General features: G+C 37.5%; 4 protein-coding genes across 4 annotated transcripts; all 4 read right to left on the bottom strand.

Moving 5' to 3' along the window:
• Positions 1 to 81: 81 nt before the first annotated feature.
• Positions 82 to 1144, bottom strand: LOC141835889 (uncharacterized). The gene has a single exon (XM_074723279.1). The coding sequence runs from the start codon at positions 1135 to 1137 to the stop codon at positions 220 to 222; it is 918 nt and encodes a 305-aa protein (XP_074579380.1). The 5' UTR covers positions 1138 to 1144; the 3' UTR covers positions 82 to 219.
• A 79-nt stretch (positions 1145 to 1223) lies between these two features.
• On the bottom strand, positions 1224 to 3993 carry LOC141835890 (small ribosomal subunit protein eS6-like). The gene is made up of 6 exons (XM_074723281.1): positions 3918 to 3993; positions 3726 to 3790; positions 2704 to 2761; positions 2498 to 2606; positions 1966 to 2238; positions 1224 to 1664 (listed from the first exon to the last, which is right to left on the bottom strand). Exons 1-6 carry the CDS (start codon positions 3921 to 3923, stop codon positions 1426 to 1428), a joined length of 750 nt encoding a protein of 249 aa, XP_074579382.1. The 5' UTR covers positions 3924 to 3993; the 3' UTR covers positions 1224 to 1425.
• A 1563-nt stretch (positions 3994 to 5556) lies between these two features.
• Positions 5557 to 8269, bottom strand: LOC141835502 (serine/threonine-protein kinase SAPK2). The gene is made up of 10 exons (XM_074722920.1): positions 8185 to 8269; positions 7981 to 8105; positions 7699 to 7773; positions 7315 to 7416; positions 7168 to 7221; positions 6991 to 7083; positions 6821 to 6913; positions 6633 to 6737; positions 6165 to 6263; positions 5557 to 6046 (listed from the first exon to the last, which is right to left on the bottom strand). Exons 2-10 carry the CDS (start codon positions 8098 to 8100, stop codon positions 5756 to 5758), a joined length of 1032 nt encoding a protein of 343 aa, XP_074579021.1. The 5' UTR covers positions 8101 to 8105; positions 8185 to 8269; the 3' UTR covers positions 5557 to 5755.
• A 1333-nt stretch (positions 8270 to 9602) lies between these two features.
• On the bottom strand, positions 9603 to 18959 carry LOC141835980 (lysine-specific demethylase JMJ21). The gene is made up of 16 exons (XM_074723397.1): positions 18782 to 18959; positions 18237 to 18344; positions 18043 to 18095; positions 17798 to 17940; positions 16787 to 16984; positions 16508 to 16707; positions 14631 to 14730; positions 13961 to 14551; positions 13688 to 13810; positions 13388 to 13468; positions 12996 to 13303; positions 12667 to 12900; positions 11346 to 11430; positions 11029 to 11251; positions 10375 to 10555; positions 9603 to 9883 (listed from the first exon to the last, which is right to left on the bottom strand). The coding sequence occupies exons 1-16, from the start codon at positions 18913 to 18915 to the stop codon at positions 9745 to 9747; spliced, it is 2901 nt and encodes a 966-aa protein (XP_074579498.1). The 5' UTR covers positions 18916 to 18959; the 3' UTR covers positions 9603 to 9744.
• Positions 18960 to 19059: the final 100 nt, after the last annotated feature.

Below are 19059 nucleotides of genomic sequence, written 5' to 3'. Positions count from 1 at the left end.
TTCCTGTCGCTGCAATGAAGAAAGGTTTAGAGGAAGCCTGCTTTCTGAAGCAGAGCAGTACCATTGAGGATCTAAGTCATGTACAAGCCAAAAGGGGTAGATTACTGAGGACACTAATTACAAACTAACACTGCCATGGCGTCCACAGTGGAGCCATTAGAGGAGGAGGTTGTGCAGTTATTGCCCAAAATATGAAAGCTCTCGATGGCCTTCTGCTGCTTAATCAGAGATGGTTACCCAATCCCTGTCTGTGGTCTTGACCCTGTTGACGCCACTCGTCTTACTCCTCTTCTGTGCCAATGTCTTCGTCTTCATCTTCGTCGAGGGTGTCGCCGGACAGAAGGGAAAAGTATTCTGAAATTGGCGGTTACTTTCCCGTGGCTGTGAGTTTGTGTTGTTACTCCAGTAGGGAAAAGTAGGGTAGAAGTGTTTCCAATCACGGTCGAGATTGGGAGCCATGATGCCGGCGTCCAAGAATCTCGGCCCTCCGGGATATCCTAGCGGGAAGAAGCCCCAAGAGCAGTAGTACATGTTGGTGCCGGAGACGATCGACGGAGGGGATATCTCCGAGGCGGAGAAGGCCCGGTCGCAGATGGGGCAGCGGAGGGAGCGGTCGAGGTACTCGCGGGCGTACATGTGTATTCGGAAACAGCAGGGGCACAGGGTCCAGAATGATTCTCCGGCGGAGGCGGAGGCGGCAATGCGGATCTCGGAGTCGAAAAGGGACTTCTTTGCGGGGTCGGAGAGGATGGAAAAGGCCCTTTGCACGAGACCGAACGCGTCGCGGGCGCCAGGGTTCCGGTTGCGGTCGGGGTGAAGGAGAAGCGCGAGGCGACGGTACCTGCACTTGGCTTCGGCGGCGTCGGGAAAGACTACTCCTTCGCCGGCCGAGGTTAGCGGGATTTGGAGGACGGCATACCAATCGATTTGGTTGTTGATGCGTTGCTCCCCGGCGATGAGAACTTCGGCGACGGCGAGGACCTGGTCGACGCCGTCGAGTAGGGGATCCGCCTCCATGGCGCGCTCCGCGAAGCGCTTGCTCCCTACGAGGTCCCGATCGCCGAGGAGCCTCTCCGCGACCTCCAGCCACCGCAATGCCGCCTCCCGCCCCGCGCTGTTGCCCTCGTCCGTGTCCATTTGCTGCCTTCCGGAGGCCTCCGTCGGCGGTCGCAGGGAGCGAAGGATACGGAAGGGTTGTACATAACCTACTGGCAGAGTTAAGTTAACTAGGAATAGATATTACTACAATGACAAAGATTGAATGTCGATGAAATCCAGAAAATATCCTTCTCACAGACCAACTACAACAAATTATGCAGCCGATTCCAATTCAATCATTAAAAGTACCAGCCAAGAGAGCAAAACCAACGAGTATCTCAGTGCAAAACAGGCTTAGCCAAGAACTCTGCTACAGCAAGCAAAAGTTTAGGCAGCAACGGATGGCTTGGAAGCAGCAGAAAGCTTGGATCTCCTCTTGGCCAAGCTCTCGCTTCTCCGTTCGCGCTGCTCCTTGAGCCTGGAAGCAAGAAGTTTTTGGTACTCGGCAGCTTCAGATTTGGCCTTGGCAATTCTCTTCTTCTTCTCTGCGATCCTGGATCGCTTTCTTTGCAGTGTTAGGGGAGTGACAAGCCTCTGGATCTTGGGAGCCTTGGTGCGCTTCTTGCCTTTAAAATGATAGATCAATATTTAAGCATAACAAAGTTGTGCTGTATGAGCATCAAAGTAACATCCTTGAAGGCCTGTTTACCAGACTAAAAAACCAGCAAGCTTAAAGAAATTGACACAAAAAGTGGTAGATTTGTCCTCCAATTCTAGATATACTAATGCAAAATCATGCGATGTATCCAAGTCATGTATCTAGCACAAGGGTCACTGAAGCAGCTAGTCGGTGAGACCTTTTAAGAACACAACTAAATATAATACACCTTGGAAAGACAAAAGGTTTAGTGGATGCTTATGACTTACCCGATTTGGTTGTCAAGGTGCGACGGTAAGTGTTGACGTACTTGCGGACATCATCATCCTTTGATAGATTGAAAAGTTTCCGAATCTTGGAGGCCCTCTTTGGTCCTCTCATTCTAGGCTTCTCAATGTCAGTCAACCCAGGAAGATCATTTTCTCCTTTTTTAACAATGACCAAGTTCAAAACTGAGAGATCAGGGCTAACGATGCACCCACGAACAGACTTCCTCCTGCGCTCTCCGTTACGCCTACCATAGCCCCGGAAGCAAGGTGTCCCTGTAACAGAAGATTCGTAACGTGCACATATGTCAGCCTCATGAAAAAGGGAATAGTAAATCCACATTATTAGCACACACCAACTTCAAGGGCAGTATGATATTCAAAAAAAAACCAACTACCAACTCTGATACTAATCTTAAGGAGCAGGGCTTAAAATGATGATTGATACATAGCGCCATCTAATATACAATTACAATCAAAATTAATAAAAAGGATAAATGTATAAAGTAACATGCCGAAATATAGATGCTCTTACCTCTGTGCAAAAGCAAGCGGACACGACCTGTGGTCAAGACTCCCTGCTTCATGGGGAACCCTTGTTTGTCACACCCTCCCATGATTTTAAAAACATAGCCCTTAAACTCCTATTGTGTATGCATGTCGTGGATTCAGTAAAGCTTAACACTATCAAAATACAAAAATCTTATTTAATATCATTAATGTCCTATCTTAGTACCATACCTCACCAAGAGCATCTCCACTAACTTCCTGAGATATTCTCTTATCAAAAAATGCACGGCTGCAAATGAACAAGTGGTTCTTATTAGTCATGAATCAAGCAAAGCTATAGATTATTGTAAAGAATACATGTGCTCTCATCTCCACAAAAGAATGGAACTATCCATCCCTTGTTATGAGGAACAACAAATCACAAGAATATTAAATATAACATATATCACATTTAGCAACAAGCAGTTCAGAACGAGTTTTCAATCTTTGATAACCAACCATATCAATGTAAAACACTTGTCATCTCATTCTTAGAAGATCTACATAAAAGTAATTGAGAAAGTTTATTACTGACAACAATAACTGATTTGAAGAGTTCCTTTTTTTAACTTAGGAATCTCACATACAATCATAAAACTTATGATCTCGTGTTTGTCATTTCTATTAATCATTTAATTTTAGTTTCTTGTGAAGAATAATAAAATATAAATTATGCAATATAGTATTATTATCTGTTATCACTTTAATATATACCTTTGAATGCAGAGCTCCCAGTGATCGTTAAGGAGTTTATAATTGGAAATGCATGCAATAATTGCCAAGAAAAAAAGATTCTTTCATCATAGTTGCAACAAACGGTGAATGATCCAATAGCTAAAACCCCTAAATGAACCAAACTGACAACTGTACCCTCTAGACAATAAGTCCTCTGTTCTTTTCCCAGCGTGAAGAAAAATGTTTAAAATTAATAGAACATGTTTAAAATATTATAAGCTTCCAACTAGCAAGGGACAGGGGTCGTTGAGACATGTAATGACGATAAACAAAGATGAAGAAAGTGATATTGCATAAATAGAAAAAAAAGGAGAAGTTTCTTCACCAAGGAATATAGCATTCAAACGATCCACTATCGACCAACAAGCCCAATACTCACTCCATTGAATAAATATCTCAAGCAACTATATCCTCATCAAACAAAATCCTAAACAATTTAACTCAGAGAACAGCATTGAGAATCTAGAAAAAGAACTTACAGTTTCTGGTCGTCATCGATCTCGAGCTTCTTCTGGCACCCAGTAGTGGGATTCGCGATATTGAACTGAAGCAATTACAAGCAAACAGAAGGTCGAAAAACAAATTATAAAAATATCCTACATATCCAGAAGATGATCATTTCGACAAATTGCACCTACGAACAATGTCAAAACGACAGAAGATCGAATTACCTTCATCTTAAATCGAAGAACTCCTTCGCGATGGCGAATGCAGATCGAGGAGTGCGAGTTAACCGCCGACTTAGGGTTTTCTTTTGGCCCTATTGGATGCCCAATATATAGCGATAAGGAAGAGGAGGTTCAGTAGGCACCGGTCTAGACCGGTTTTCCCTCTCCTGAACCGTTTTTTTTTTTAATGAAAAGTGGCCCTTAGCTTTTAAAAAAGTATACTAACTCTATAGTTATTATCACAAAAAAAAAACCGATTCAATTTAATTAAAAATATTATACAATGAATTTTATATAAAAAATATTTATTAACTTATTAAAAATTTTAAATTAAATCAAAATCATTTTAAGATGATTAAATTATAATAAAATTATTGTAGTAGTCATATAACAGCTATCAAATTATATTGTAATGTTTTACTTTGATTTTAAACATGTTGAAATAATTTTGACAAATTTAAATTAAATTGGTAAAAAAAATAATATAAAAATATTTATATTTTTGATAAGTTCTAAAAACTTTGAAATGAAATGTTTTTGACATAAAAAATATAATATATACAGAGAAGTCTAGTTATTCTGTTCACTGTCTATATGAGCAACTCATGAATATTTATTATTATTATTTTAAATTTTCACTTCTTATTTTTTACGTGAGAATTAAAAAATTAAATTTGAACAAAATTTCATCTTTAAATTCTAAACTCTAATAAGAAAAAATTAATAAAAATAAATCAATTATATATATATTTATATGAATGATATATTATACATATGTGAATACTTATTATGATTTTTTTTTAATTTTTAATTTTTATTCCATTTAACTTAAATACTTTATTTAAATTTTAAACTCGGAATATTTCTAAACCTTAAATATTATTAAAAAAATACTATGGCGATGTGCAATTAAGACATGTAATATATCAAATATATATAAGTTCTGATATCTTACGTGATTTATCCGTGATAGAAGATTCAGGACTTCCAAAAGTATTTCGGACACTTGAAACAGTAATAATGTAATTTTTTAAATTTACGATTAAATTATTTAAAAGTTTCTTTAAGGTTTAGAGGTTAAATTATAATATTAAGATGAAAAAATTTAATTACTCACGAAGTATACTAGATAAAAAATTGTAAGATAACAATTAGACACACCCTTTAAACAATTAAATTTGTTTATTTTAAAAAATTTATATATTTAATACTATAATCCAACTCTTAAATCCTAAAGAGAAAATCTGAAATGACTTCAAGGTAAATAAAAAAAATTAAAAATTATATTGTTACTGAACGCCCAGAAGTATTCCGAACAATCTTTTATCGTGGATGAATCACATCGCCGAATCTTCTTCACTCTTCATCTTTTGCTCTATTCTTAGCTATCAGATCAGTTTTATAAAATAATTCAATACTAGTCAACCACTACTTTTTAAAATTTATGGAGATCAATAAATTCTTCAAGTAAGAATTCACACTTTTGCCATATAACTAACAATAATCATCCAAATTCACCATCCATTAAACATTCTCTTCTGTAGATTACTAAACCATGAATTTTGATTGCAAAAAATCAATTTAATTAGAATCTTCTGCCTGATATCAAAGTTCTGGCAATTATGTTCCATGAACAGAACGATATCAGTAGCTTCATCCATGAAGTCTGTAAGATATTAAAAAGAGTTCATATACAGGGGTAGGGGAGCCATATTCTATGATCCATGCAAAACATAAATAGCAACAAACACCAAGCACTACTTAACTCACCACAAGCCGTAGATACTCTGAAAAGAGGAGGAAAAAGAAAACCAGTTGTTTTGTATCACACTAACTCCCTCTCATAGAGCACATACAAAATCACCACTCGTTTCGATGTCATCGAGGTCCATGTCTCCGTCAATGTCATCAAGATCCAAACTGTCGTCTCCGATGAAGTGCCCGTGGCCGGGTTTAGTAGCTTCACCGGGCTTTCTTGCTTCTTGAACTATAGCCATGACTTCATCAATGCTTTGGATTGTATCCACGAGTGTCTCAATGCTCGCGGGGCTGTTTTGATACCCGTCTGAGAGCTCGATTGGCAGGTTCTTCAGAAACCAGGGGTGGGTTTTGATCTCTGGAACAGTGAACCTCTGCGTGATAAGAGTTTGGTTAAATTCAATGTGTTGCAGGTGATAGCAACAACATTTGCTCAGTTAAAAGGTATTGTTTTCCATTTTTCAGAGTTATGAGGGGAATCTGGAATGGCACCTGTTCAGGATTGGCTACAAATATCTGGGACAAAAGATGTCGGCATTCCATTGATATTCGAACATAATCTGGTATCGAGTATTGAACACTAAGAATCCGCTGCCAACATAAAGGTTTTCTCTTCATTAAAACAGTACATAGAATTCATCGACTGAGCAACAAATGAACAATGTTAGGCTTTCATATCAAAATCCTAATTGTTGCAAAGAAATACCATTAACTATCATCATTTTAACCTGATAATAAATGGAACTTGAGCAGCTTTGTAAATTCATTTTAGTGTCCTTTCGTGATATGCTAAAACTATATCACTCAATTCTGTCAAACTCTAAAACAAATTCAAACAGCAGTAACAAGTCAAAACAACATCAGTGATCAATCTGACTTCCAGGTTATAATGGTACTCAGATAGCTATGAACCGTTCGAGACGAACAATGTTGTTTGTAACCAAAATATAAGTTACTCACCGCAAGTGTCTTTCTAAAGTTCTTTGGATCCTCTGGATCCTCAAAGGGATAAGCTCCAACCAGCATTACATACAATGTTACTCCACATGACCAAACATCAGCAATCTAATGGTTACACAACCAGAAAACTCAGTAATAGATTGATAAGCCAAAACAAAAAAATCAATCAAACAGGAAACCGAACTCACCTTCCCATCATACTCCTTTCTAGACAAAACCTCAGGTGCTATGTAAGCTGGTGTCCCAACTGTTGACTTTGGTTGAGAATGTAAGACTGAAGACTGATAATAGAACATAATGCAGATATTAATTGCTCACTGCAGATACAACTGGATAACAATCCCAGCATGTCAATTACCTTCGAATAACCAAAATCGCATATTTTAAGCCGCGGTGCAGTGCTACCATCCAAGAGAGTGTTTTCTAGCTTGAGATCTCTATGGCAAATTTGCTGTAGTGAGAAAGAAATAGGCAGGAGCACTTTTAACTGATAGGAAAAACACTAAAAAAAATGACATTTACAAAGTTTTTATACCATGCAGTGGCAATAGCTGACCCCTGATATTAATTGCTGAAAGAAGAATCTTGCCTGTTTGTGATGCAGAAGAGGGAACTGAATGGTTAGATCCTGGCCTGAATCAGTAAAGGATTTGCTTTAAAGGAAGACGGCGTTAATTTATACCTCGTCTTCGCTAAATCTTCCAGCATTGCATATCCTCTCAAAAAGCTCTCCCCCAGCAGCATATTCCATGACTATAGCTAGATGTGTTGGAGTTAACAAGACCTGAAGTTAAATTCTGGTTTAATATCATAAAGAGATCATATTTCACTGAAACAAATACTGTGATCATAAACAGTCTCAATGATCTGCCTAGTTAACAAGCAGATTGAATTTGTATGCAACACAAATGACAACTATGAACTGAACCAGGTATTGCTTCTTTTGCAAACAAAAAAATGACAAAATATGGCTTGATCGAGTTCGAAATTGAAGTCGATAAGAACAACAAAATTAAACAGGGGAATATCTCCATGTACTAAGGAAAATAAACTAAGCACTAGCTACCTCCTTAAATCTAACTATATTCGGGTGCCTCAACGATCTGTGGTTCATGATTTCCCTCTGAACATGCTCATCAATCTGCAAAAAGAAAAAAAAAAAAAAAACTGTAAGAAGGAACTGGAGATGGTAAGCAGAAACCATCAAACACGAGTGATCGAGGTCATCCAAATGCGACAAAGAACAAACCTTTATCCGCGAAAGTGGGAGGAGAATGTTTGACAAATCAAGATAAACAGCATAGGGAAGTCAAAGTCGGAATTTTAAGCAAAGGAAGAAAGGTCTGACCTTTTGCCCTCTCTCGATGAGCTTGACGGCGAAGAGCTCCTTGGTTCGCACATCCCGAACCAGCTTGGCGACGCCAAAATTACCCGAACCAATGTCTCTCAGCTCCTCGTACTTGTCCATCCCGACTGAGAGAAGAAATCAAGAATCAGACATGCTCAGAGCAGCACCAAACAACAGCGTTTTCTGAGGTCTCCCCTCTCTTACGCTGGCAGAGAAAGGAACGCAGAGCCGCAGAGGCGAAAGCAAGAGAGGGAGAGAGAGAGCCGATAACGTAGCGATCGATCCAGCTCAGTAAACGTCAACTCGGCAAGTGCGCTTTTCGGGTTGCAGCGGACCGAGGCGCTCGAAGTGGAGTTCGTGGAAGCATCGTACGTAGAAGGTAAGGAACTGGAATTAAATGTTTGCTAACCTGCGCTGTCCTGCTGTGTGTTGTGATGCCGGAGCAGGATAAGCCTTTTCATACAGACAAACAATCCTTTGTAAAGGGCAGTGGAGTAGGATAACGAATCTTCTCCGCGAGCTAACACACACGGGAACTCTTGCTATCTTCAGTTTCGCGAGAGCGATGGACTTACGTGTAACGCCTGCACGGCCGCCGCGTGTCCGCGGCAGGACCGTCTCGCCTCCAAGTCGCTCACGCAACTCCTACCCGCGCCCCGATTCGCAAGCTATCGCGGCCAAAACTGGGTACCGCCAAACCTGCGTCCCGGTAATTTCTTGAGTTGATCTACCGTCATTTTGTTGGATTTGGCAAGGCAGCGTCGGGCCCACAGAAGCTAATATATTCCGTTTGCAGTACGCCTCCGATGGAACAGCTTCTTTTACGACGCTGAAGTACTCAAAACTATACCCTCTTCTTATTGGACCGGGAAAGTGATTTTGACGTCACGGATGACGCCCCGAAATGGGGTAGGGCGGGTGGCCCATGCTCGACGCCATCCGTGGCCCATGCTTTCCCAACATTGCAGCGTGCGAAGGCAACTAAAGCAGTATAATAATTGATTAAATAAATTACAAAATGTCTCCGTGCTCCACGTAGCCGTACATCGTAAGTACTGTTTTTATTTAAACACAAACTATACCCTCGGCAATGTCTTATTGGACCGGGAAAGTGATTTTGACCCTCCATTTTGACTGATCACATACTTGAATTCACTTAACTGATGCTCTGGTTTCACTAGTGGTAAGACAATTTTAGTCATGGTTCCCCACGCAGGGTTTGCGGCCTTTTTTGCAAATGGGGTAGGGCGGGTGGCCCATGCTCGACGCCATCCGTGGCCCATGCTTTCCCAACATTGCAGCGTGCGAAGGCAACTAAAGCAGTATAATAATTGATTAAATAAATTACAAAATGTCTCCGTGCTCCACGTAGCCGTACATCGTACAATATGCGTACTGTTTTTATTTAAACTTTTTACAGAATAAAAGTCTATGCAATGTGGCACTGCCACTCGGCAATGTGGAGGAGGCTCGTCAATTATACGGCACTCTCTGTTTTGTATCGCTATGCGACTCGTGTATGGGGCAGCCAGTTTCACGTAGCTAGAGATTCTTTGAGTTTAGTGATATAGTCCCTCCATTTTGACTGATCACATACTTGAATTCACTTAACTGATGCTCAGCCGCAGGGCTCGCGGCCGGCCGCGACTCGTGGATGGGGCAGCCATTGAGAGAAATTTAACTAGACATAAGAAGATAACTGTGAATTCTATTTTTTTGGTAAATTATGCTCCTCATAATCTATCATCAGTGTTGGTTCTTGTTTCAACGAGAGCATTGGTAGTTGTTTAATTCACCCCAAACGGTCTCTTCCACTTCCTCCCAAGTCTCTGCAGTCCTCAATTCTTTCCACATACTGAATATGGCTCCTAGAACATTCTCATCATGTAAAATGCAATAGCACCTGAAAATAAAAGGGAAAAAAAATTAAAACTCAAAAAACTGAATATGGCTCCTAGCCATTGTTGTGTTGAGCTATCAAGACAAACTTATGACACAATGATCAGACCGAATAACTTGATAGATTCTTGGTTGAAAGCAACAAGAACATGCATCAGGAATCATTAAAACCATATACAGCAAATAGCTTGGTATCACGAACTGACTTAGCTGATCTAATTCACTAATCTGATTATGCAACTAGTTGATTCCATTTTTTCAAAGAGAGAGAAAAAGAAGGATTGACTAGTTTGAACTTTATGCATTAGTTCAACTATGTTTCACCAACATGGTGAGATGTCTCATTGAAACTTGGTGGTTTCAGTTAGACCCAATTTAGTTTGAAGCATTTTCTGAATTTAATTGCTGCCCTCTTGTTGATGAACAATATAAACAGTTGTGAGAATGAGACCAAAATGCGAGTAGAGAAACATAATCTACAAATTACATGCTTACATGGCACGATACGATGTTCTTTTATATCTCTCCAGATTCTCAGATACCATGCAAGGGAGCCAACCATTCATTGACGCCTTTGATAAGGGAAGTCCATAACTTTCTAGAAATTGTTTGAACATAACTAGTTCTCCTCTGAAAACATCGAGGTATATCGGAATCAAGTCATATAAGGGATCACCTGAACAACAAATAGCACAATATCAGTTTTCTACTGATATAAAAAACACACCCAAACAAACTGTTTCTCATAGGAAGAATGAAATACAGGAATCATATTAGATTTAATTACTAGTAAATAGTTATTTTTAGGAGCAGAGAATGCTCTTCACATGCAGGTAACACCCCAAGCATCCTTTCTCACCAAGAAATATGATAAAGATTCGGAAACTTATTCTCCACCACTTGACCAGAGTGAAAAAGTTTCACAGATTTTAAGCACTACTGACGATCACTTATACATGAATGTCTCTAATTTATGATATAACTTCCTTAATACACAATTTTTTAAATATTTCCCAATACCTCTATTTTCAATGCTAATCAAAGAGTTGAATATCAACTTTCTAACGCTCAAAAGGATCACTAACAAACTTGTTAAATGCAAGAAAAATAACAATGTTTTTGGTGCAACTGATGTGAGCAGTTACCTACCTATTGACAGATCACTGAAATCAATAATGTGAGTGGCCTGCCACTTTGATATATTTTGCTCTGCATCAAAAGCAATTAATTCCCCATTAGCCGTTGAAGGTGAACATGAAGGATGCTCAAAGCTAGGAATAGGCCGACAGTATTCCATGAGAATGTTATCATCCATAATATCTGAGTGTATCCAAGTAGGAGAAGTACTGACTGTATATAAGCCATCATTGTCCTGCTTTAACCAACAAGGTATTCTAGTTAAAAATGAATACTAGTAAACAGATATTCTAAAGAAACATTGGAAAATAGGAGAATCCAAGTATCACCTTTATGAAATCAAGCAACATCATGAGGTCAGGAGGAAGGTATGCATCAGCCTTCTCTATCAGATGTCTTGGAATAGGATCACCCCTGTTAAAATTATATAATAATCACAAAATTGCTCTTAACTCTATTTTTCTCTATTAGTCTAGACATTCTGTAAAAGGTGTAATAGCTAGAATAGTCTAGTGGAGGAAACGAACAACAAATTGAGTGACTGGATTAAGGATGTCTAGTCAACTTTAGGATATGGAATGTGAAAATAACTGAAAATTTTGCTAAACATTCCATTAGATCAAAGGGAAGAAGATGATTTCTATTAGGTAAAGAAGACTTCTAAAATTTCTAAAACATCCCTAAGGAATTAAGACACATTATACTTGATAAACCACATCTTCTCCCTTGGTGTTTTGTCAGTATTTTCGTGTCCCTTCAGATTTCAAATTGGCCACATCAATCCCTTAATTCCATGTGGAAAATTAATGCAGGCATAAAAATATATAAATGTAATAAAAATATCCTTGTTTTCATTCTTCATTTGTCTTTTTTCAGAAACATCTTATAAATTTTACTCATTAATATTTACCCGATTGTTTATATATGTCAGAGAGAAAGTCAAAATTGCATTTATTGAGGGAAAACTCCGTGAAATAAGTTTAAGATGATACAAACATATACTTAGATGACCAATAAATATTCCAGTTAGGCGACGTGAAACTAAGACAAACACGCACATCAAACGAGGAAGAGGAAGACAAAAAAAAAAGCTTAGTTAACAATAATAAAATAAGATAAAATTTATTTAAGTATAGATGATGATATAGTAGGGGATATAGCTCAATGGTGTAGAAGAATCCATGTAGCCGACCCCACCTAGTGGGATAAGGCTTGATTTTGTTGTGGTTTATATATGTTACCATCCTTTAAAAGGATTGGAGCGACTATCATGAAATTGGTAGTACAATCAAGAATGAACTATGATCCTTATAGACACTATCTAAGATGTACGGCCAAGATGGGAAATCCCAACATCTGCAATAGTAGTACAATCAAGAATGAATTATCTTTTTAAGCACTATCTAAGATGTACGATTAAGATGGGGAAATCTCAATGTCTGCAGGAGTTCATGCTGGCATCTCAAGGGAAAGCATTTCTAAGCATTTTGATAATTATGCTAACTGATCCATGTGATTTAGTCTTCATGTAGCAGTACGAAATAACATAATCCTACATGCACCTAAACTTTCAAATGGTAAAATGAATCACAAGGATCAACCTAACCTAATAGGCATGCCATTCACACTGTTTTAACATTAAGCACTCACCACACATGTAAACGTTTTCGAACATCCCTTCTTCTTCTATTCAGAGTCATGATAATTAGCTCCCAGGCTACAGGAATATTACTCTCACTATGAGCCACCTGTAAAGAATCATTTTTGACAGATAATCTGTAGCTTTCGCAGAACTCAGGTAAGGGCAAGCGGTGAAGGTTTCGTAGTTGACTTCCCAAAAATGAAGCCAGATGTAAAGCATCGTTCATAGAGATTACTTCCCGTCTGCAAAAGAGAAAGAAATCTTATTCAGGTGATTGTGCAGGCAAGTAAATAGAATGATCAACTATCGAAAATAAATACTGAGAAATCCAACTCACAAATTGGCAAAAATGTCCCCTCTGCACCGTTTTGTCACTATGTAAGGCCATATATTTCTGGGCTTGCTGGTTACTTGATCAGTAAGTTCAGTTTTTATCTTGCTCCATATACCAAATGGAAAAGAATTCGTCATCATGCAATCTCCCATAAGTTTGCAATTGGTAATCACATTTGGTATTTCTTTTCCATCCCATGGATATATTCTGAGGAAGCCATTTTCATTGGCAAGAATACCACTTGCTAAAACATCAGGAATATGATCTTTCAATGGTGAAGTAGTACTTCGAAGAAGATGGTAGAACTCAAGCTGGAAAAACACATAAAACATCAGGTGAGGAAATCTTACAACATAGTTAAAAGAAATGCACATGGCAATCATAGCAAGTGATACCTCGGTGCCAAGACCATGGATAGAAGAATCAAGGCTCCCTTCTACGTATATTTTTATTACAAAGTCTGAAACAAGAAAAACCTACAGAAGCAAATCGAACTGTCTATGTTAAATGCAGAACCTGCTAGAGCAATAAATTAACAAAGAAATGAAAAAGTGACTATCAGCTATGGCCAAAGTGTAACATAATAACACAACTTCAAGACAAAGCTAATTCCATGCAACAAATAAAAACAAACTCCTTTAATGTTTGTTAAGTTAGCACATGCTTCTAAAGAGAATACAGAAGAAACCACTTACAGGATTGCTACCCGTGCCAACAGGAAATTTCTCATCATCCAAAGGAGGCGGCAAATTATGGCATGCACAAACTTCAACCAAACATGCATGCCACTTATCAATACTTAAAGCTAGTTGTGCTCCCTATAAGCAACCAGAATTAAAAACACAAGAATTATAAATCAAATCTAATTGATAAAAACATCTTCCTTAATTTACAAACAAGTAAAATGTCGTTTTTTTGAGTGTGTAAATTTTTAAACTTTAGTACCAAAAGTACATAACAACTAGTACCTTCCATATCAATTCTCTTATATCTGGTTTCGAGATCCAGAGCTTACGCAACCATTCCCGCATCTCCCTTTGTCCAATAGAGTTGTCAGGACTCCAAGCAGAATTGTAGTGATCCCTATTTTCCTCCAAAAACTTAGATAAGAAGCTTATGTCATAAGAAAAATTTTCCATCTGCGTCATGCTAAGAGGCTGCACCTGAGCATTTCCAGCATGCCATTGAGCATTAGGCTGAAATGGTTTGATCAAAAGATCAGAACCTTTCAACCTTTTCGCTTTTCTTAATAAGTCTGAGTCATCCAATAGCTTCATTTTAGAAAATTCATGATCTCTAGCATCTCCAGGAATACTTTCTCCAACAGCCAGCAATCCAGCACGGCATACACCCTTATGGCAATGACCAGGAGTCATGTCCAGACATACAAACTCAAAATTTGATTTATTCACAAAGTTCTGTGTGATAGCAATAGTTGTCTCTAAATTTAGCACACAATGCCACCAACCACTTGGCACAAAGATTGTCTCGCCCGGTAATTGAGTGCACTCTATAGGCTTATCATGGTCAGAAAGCTGAGGATAGATGTCCAACCACCACTACAAAATGTGAAATGTACTTTATAAAAAAAATTATGCCTATCGTATATTGGTTTAATATTTCAATTATTATGCTTACTTGTAAGGATGATGGGCTCTCTATGTTAACATCACCATCTTCTTCATTCACATGTACAGTCACACCTGCAGGTACTCTCCCAGGCGGATACAATGCCCATCTAAAGAGAAAGTTGCATTAGCCAATATCAGTTCAACTGGAGGACAAAAAAACATTCACAGCTGCAGTGGTATAAAAAGGGTGTTGTTAGGTATGGCTATCACTTATCTAGATCTACCTCTATAAAAAAGAACAGTTAATTTTTAAGTATGGCTCAATATTTGAGTCTCATAACAAATATCAATCAAAATCAACAATTGTGATAATTATGTACATCAATATTTAACAATTATAATATTCAGTCATTTATTAACTTGTCATCAAAAATGCTCAATAATATGTATAAGTTATACGCTCACGTGATTCAATTTGACCCAAATAACACACAGGGATACAAATTAACAATTAAAATGACTTAAAATTTTGTGCAACTAATCCATAATTATTCTCAATAGTAAATATGAAGACCAATGTGACATCCGATTGTGAAATAAAGCTACTTGGACATGCCACATCTACAAACTGATAACTATTTTGGATAAATAAATTGATGATCATGGATTTGGAAAGCTTCCACCTAGACTATATATGCAGTCGCCTAGGCAAATTTGGAGGGGGATCACATAGAGGCGATATATTGTATATGTGGGCCACTTTTGAATCGATTTAGACTAATTAAATGACTTAAAATCCTTACCTACCCTAGTTGTAAGCTTAAAACTAGTTAGTGTTAACTCAAACATTTCTTTTTGCAGGTGATCAACACTTTAGAAGTTCACTATATGCATGTTACTTAAATGCGTATGCTATATTTAATATTGTTGACTAATATTATTTGTCATATTCATGTGTTTCATGGTAAGATTGGCATATATATATTTTTCTAAGTGAAATATAAATTGTCGATTAATATACTTTATTGGATTACTATTTTGGATAAAGAAGTTGATGACTATAGTTTTAAAAAGTTTCTGCCTAGACTAGGTATGCAGCAGCGAAGGCAAATTTGCAGGGGAATCGCATAGAGGCCATATATATGAGCCACCTTTGAATTGATTTAGACTGATTAAATGACTTAAAATCCTTAATTACCTATTTCTAAACTTGCAAATTGTGAGTGTTAACTCAAACACTTCTTTTGTAAGTGATGAACACTTTAGAAATTAGTTATATGCATGTTACTTAAATGTGTATCCTATATTCAACATGTGTGTTGCATGGTAAGATTGACATATATATATTTGTAAGTGAAGTATAAATTAAGTGTGTTGATTAATATCCTTTATTGTATATATGTTAGTTATAAATATTTTAAAATATTTTTTAATGTTGATTGCATATTGTCCTCACTACATAAGCACTATGCACAAATACAGTAGGTCGATCACATACAGCTTGCATACACTTTTTGTACCTAGCTATAAGTGCGACAATTTTAGCAATCAATTTAAATAAATGTTACAGTTATTGATATTGCCTATATTTGTTAAACACCTTTCAGCAATATAAAGTAAATAACTAAACAAATAAGCATGGGAGAGCTACCATAGAGAACAAAGCCCAAATAGTTAGGATATATGCTTTCTTTACTGAAGGTGGAGCAGTGGAATACTTAAAAACAATTCAAAAGAAGTTTCTGCTAACACTCTTTTGAATATGCAACTGCATGCAAATTTTTCCTTCTAAGCTCTCCTAAAAAGTAAAACTGAAAAGGAAAGTCTCCATATGTGACAATTTGTTTGATATAATGAATTGATTCTTGAGGCAGCATAAAGTTGAATGATCAGTTAATCAGGTATTAAGCTAGATTAATATAATACTGCCAAGAATAAACCGACCTCTTCCTCCCAACAAGTAGTGTGTTCCAAGCACTGGTCAAAGCTGGATCAACATGCCAAGATGCACCCGACCTTTGTGGTCCAATAATTAGCCATCTAAAAGGAGGTCGTTTTTCTAAGTCTAAGACTTCAAAAAAATCTTCACGGAACAAATATGGAACACTATAATCATCCAAGAGAGGTGAAGCAGATTCTCCAAACTGACAAAGAAACATTCAAATATTACTAGCAATTCGACTCGGCATAATTTACAAACTTTCCAATGGAATATTAGATAACCTTATCATCAAAAATGTAGAGAGGATCCTCATCATGCTGGACTTCCATGTAAGAGATATAATCTCTAAGCTTCATTTTGATCTTCTGAGAGCTCTTTTGAGATATCCTAAATGAAATGTCCCCATAATCTAAAGATAGTTGCTTAATAGTCCATTTGGTTCTTGCCGGCCAAGTATTAGCTAATTCTGTAAGTAAAACCTGAAAAGATAGTATGAATAGGAAAGTTCATTATAAATGTAGAATGTATTAAACATCCAAACTTGTTCGAGATTAGTCCCCTCTTTCATGAGACGAGAATTACTCCTAATATTAGACACAAGGATTTAATAATAGGGATAATTGTTAAATCTAGAATGAGTTTTTGCTATTTCAATGAATCTAGCATGACCTTTCAATTTTAATTAATCTACATATATTTTTAATTTTATAATAAATTTAGAACATTATCAAACATAATATTTTTGAATTTTTTCCAGCAATTAACTTATTACTGGATGATTATTTTGATCATTAGCATTAAAAAATCTTTTTTAATCAACTAATTAATGTTTATTTTTTTATTGTTTAAAAATTTCATGAAAATATTATGTAATGTGTTGTAAAAATATTTTACATGATGTGTCAAACTAACAAGATGCAAGATTTGTCACAAAATTGAAAGTATATGCATAGATATGTTAAATTGAAAGTTCATGCTAGATTTATTACTACATAAAAAATTCGGACTTGATTTAGCAATTAACCCTTAACAATATATACCAACGATTTAGCATTATCCACTAACAATTTATACCAATTAGACAACAGTGAAATGATGTTGAATTTTTTTTTGCACATGATTCAACCAATTTTAGTAACTGAAAAAATAGAATAGCCGTGTCTACATTCTACCGAGATGTTACTAGTAGAACATGATTAAAAGAAACAACAAGACAATTATGAGAAGTAAGCTGAAAATTTTCAATGTGAACCACAAGTTCTAAAATTGAGAAAGCCTAGCGCAAAACTTACCGGCTTTTTACCATCATATTCAGAATGAAACTCCTCCAGAGTAACACTCGTCTTTCTTTCCATATCTCCACTGTCCAATGTAAATGCATCCAGAGTCGTAAAGCACCTATACCACCTCTTGTATAAAAACCAAGAGTGGAATCCTAAAAAACAAGAAATGTAACTCAATATTTAGTCAGGTTGAGTATTTGTCTACTGAGAGAGTGCTCAGATACAACAAGAGATATAGTAGAAATATCTATTACCATCAAACTTCAGAGGTTTCTCACAAACTTCAACTTTGGTGCACAGGTTTTTTCTGAAGAATTAGCAATGATGAGAACAAATTAGGTCAGTGGTGCTTAGGCAGCATACAGAGATACTAACTTTCTTCATTCCCAGAATTTTCAAACTAAGGAACGAACGAAATGTTACAGTTGAGAAAGCCAAACGACTTAACCTGTGTAGTGTCGTTTTCTTCCAAGTATCTCTGAATTCAAGCTGACCTCCGTCTCTGAGGCACTGACTCATCCATAGTGGCTCCTCGTTGCAGAGTATGTACATTACACTAAATAAGGTTCGAGGGCAAGTCATTTTAGCATGTTGCTCAAAAATGGAAAACAAAGAGAAGGCAATGAACTCAATGGATAACTTAGATTCACATTGTGCCTCATGGCCCAAATTAAGACACACAATTAAGCAAGGCAATCCCAGCCAATCCTCCAATTCAATGGTGTACATTTTGTAAGGTCACAAACTGACATTGCTGAATCATGGGAAACCACACACACACACAAGGACACATCGATAACACAGTGAAAGAAGCAAGCTTTAACCCTTTCTACAATCCTTGTCATTGTAACAGGTTGGAATTCTATCTCACAAACTTCGACTAATCAAGCATCCAAAAAGTAGAAAAACGAGACGGAAAATTCCATTCTGACTATCAATCAGAATCGGCAAATAGAGAAAGCAACACGAATGGAATGGGGGAAGAACGAAGACCTGCTGACGCAAGACAAGCGAGCGAGATCGCGAGGCGTGAGGAGATCGAGGACGTCGCATAGAATCTCATCTGGGAGGACGCGTAGGTCGCCGAGGGCGTCGTGGCGCCGATCCCTAATCGCCGGCGGCTCCATGGACGGATCGCGCGGGGTTGAGGGAAGAGAGAGGGGGAGCAGCGACGACGGTTCAACGGCAGCGGATCGGAGGGAATGGAAGAGTATATATGCGCGTTGGCTCGACGCGAATGCTTCGCTCACTACGCGGAAACGAAGCAGACG

Source organism: Curcuma longa, chromosome 10 (assembly GCF_044706935.1).
Source record: "Curcuma longa cultivar G26 ecotype Majalengka, Jawa Barat chromosome 10, ITB_CL_G26_1.1, whole genome shotgun sequence".
Lineage (NCBI taxonomy): Eukaryota > Viridiplantae > Streptophyta > Magnoliopsida > Zingiberales > Zingiberaceae > Curcuma > Curcuma longa.
Note: the sequence above shows the minus strand (reverse complement) of the source record. Positions and strands in the feature narration are given on the sequence as shown.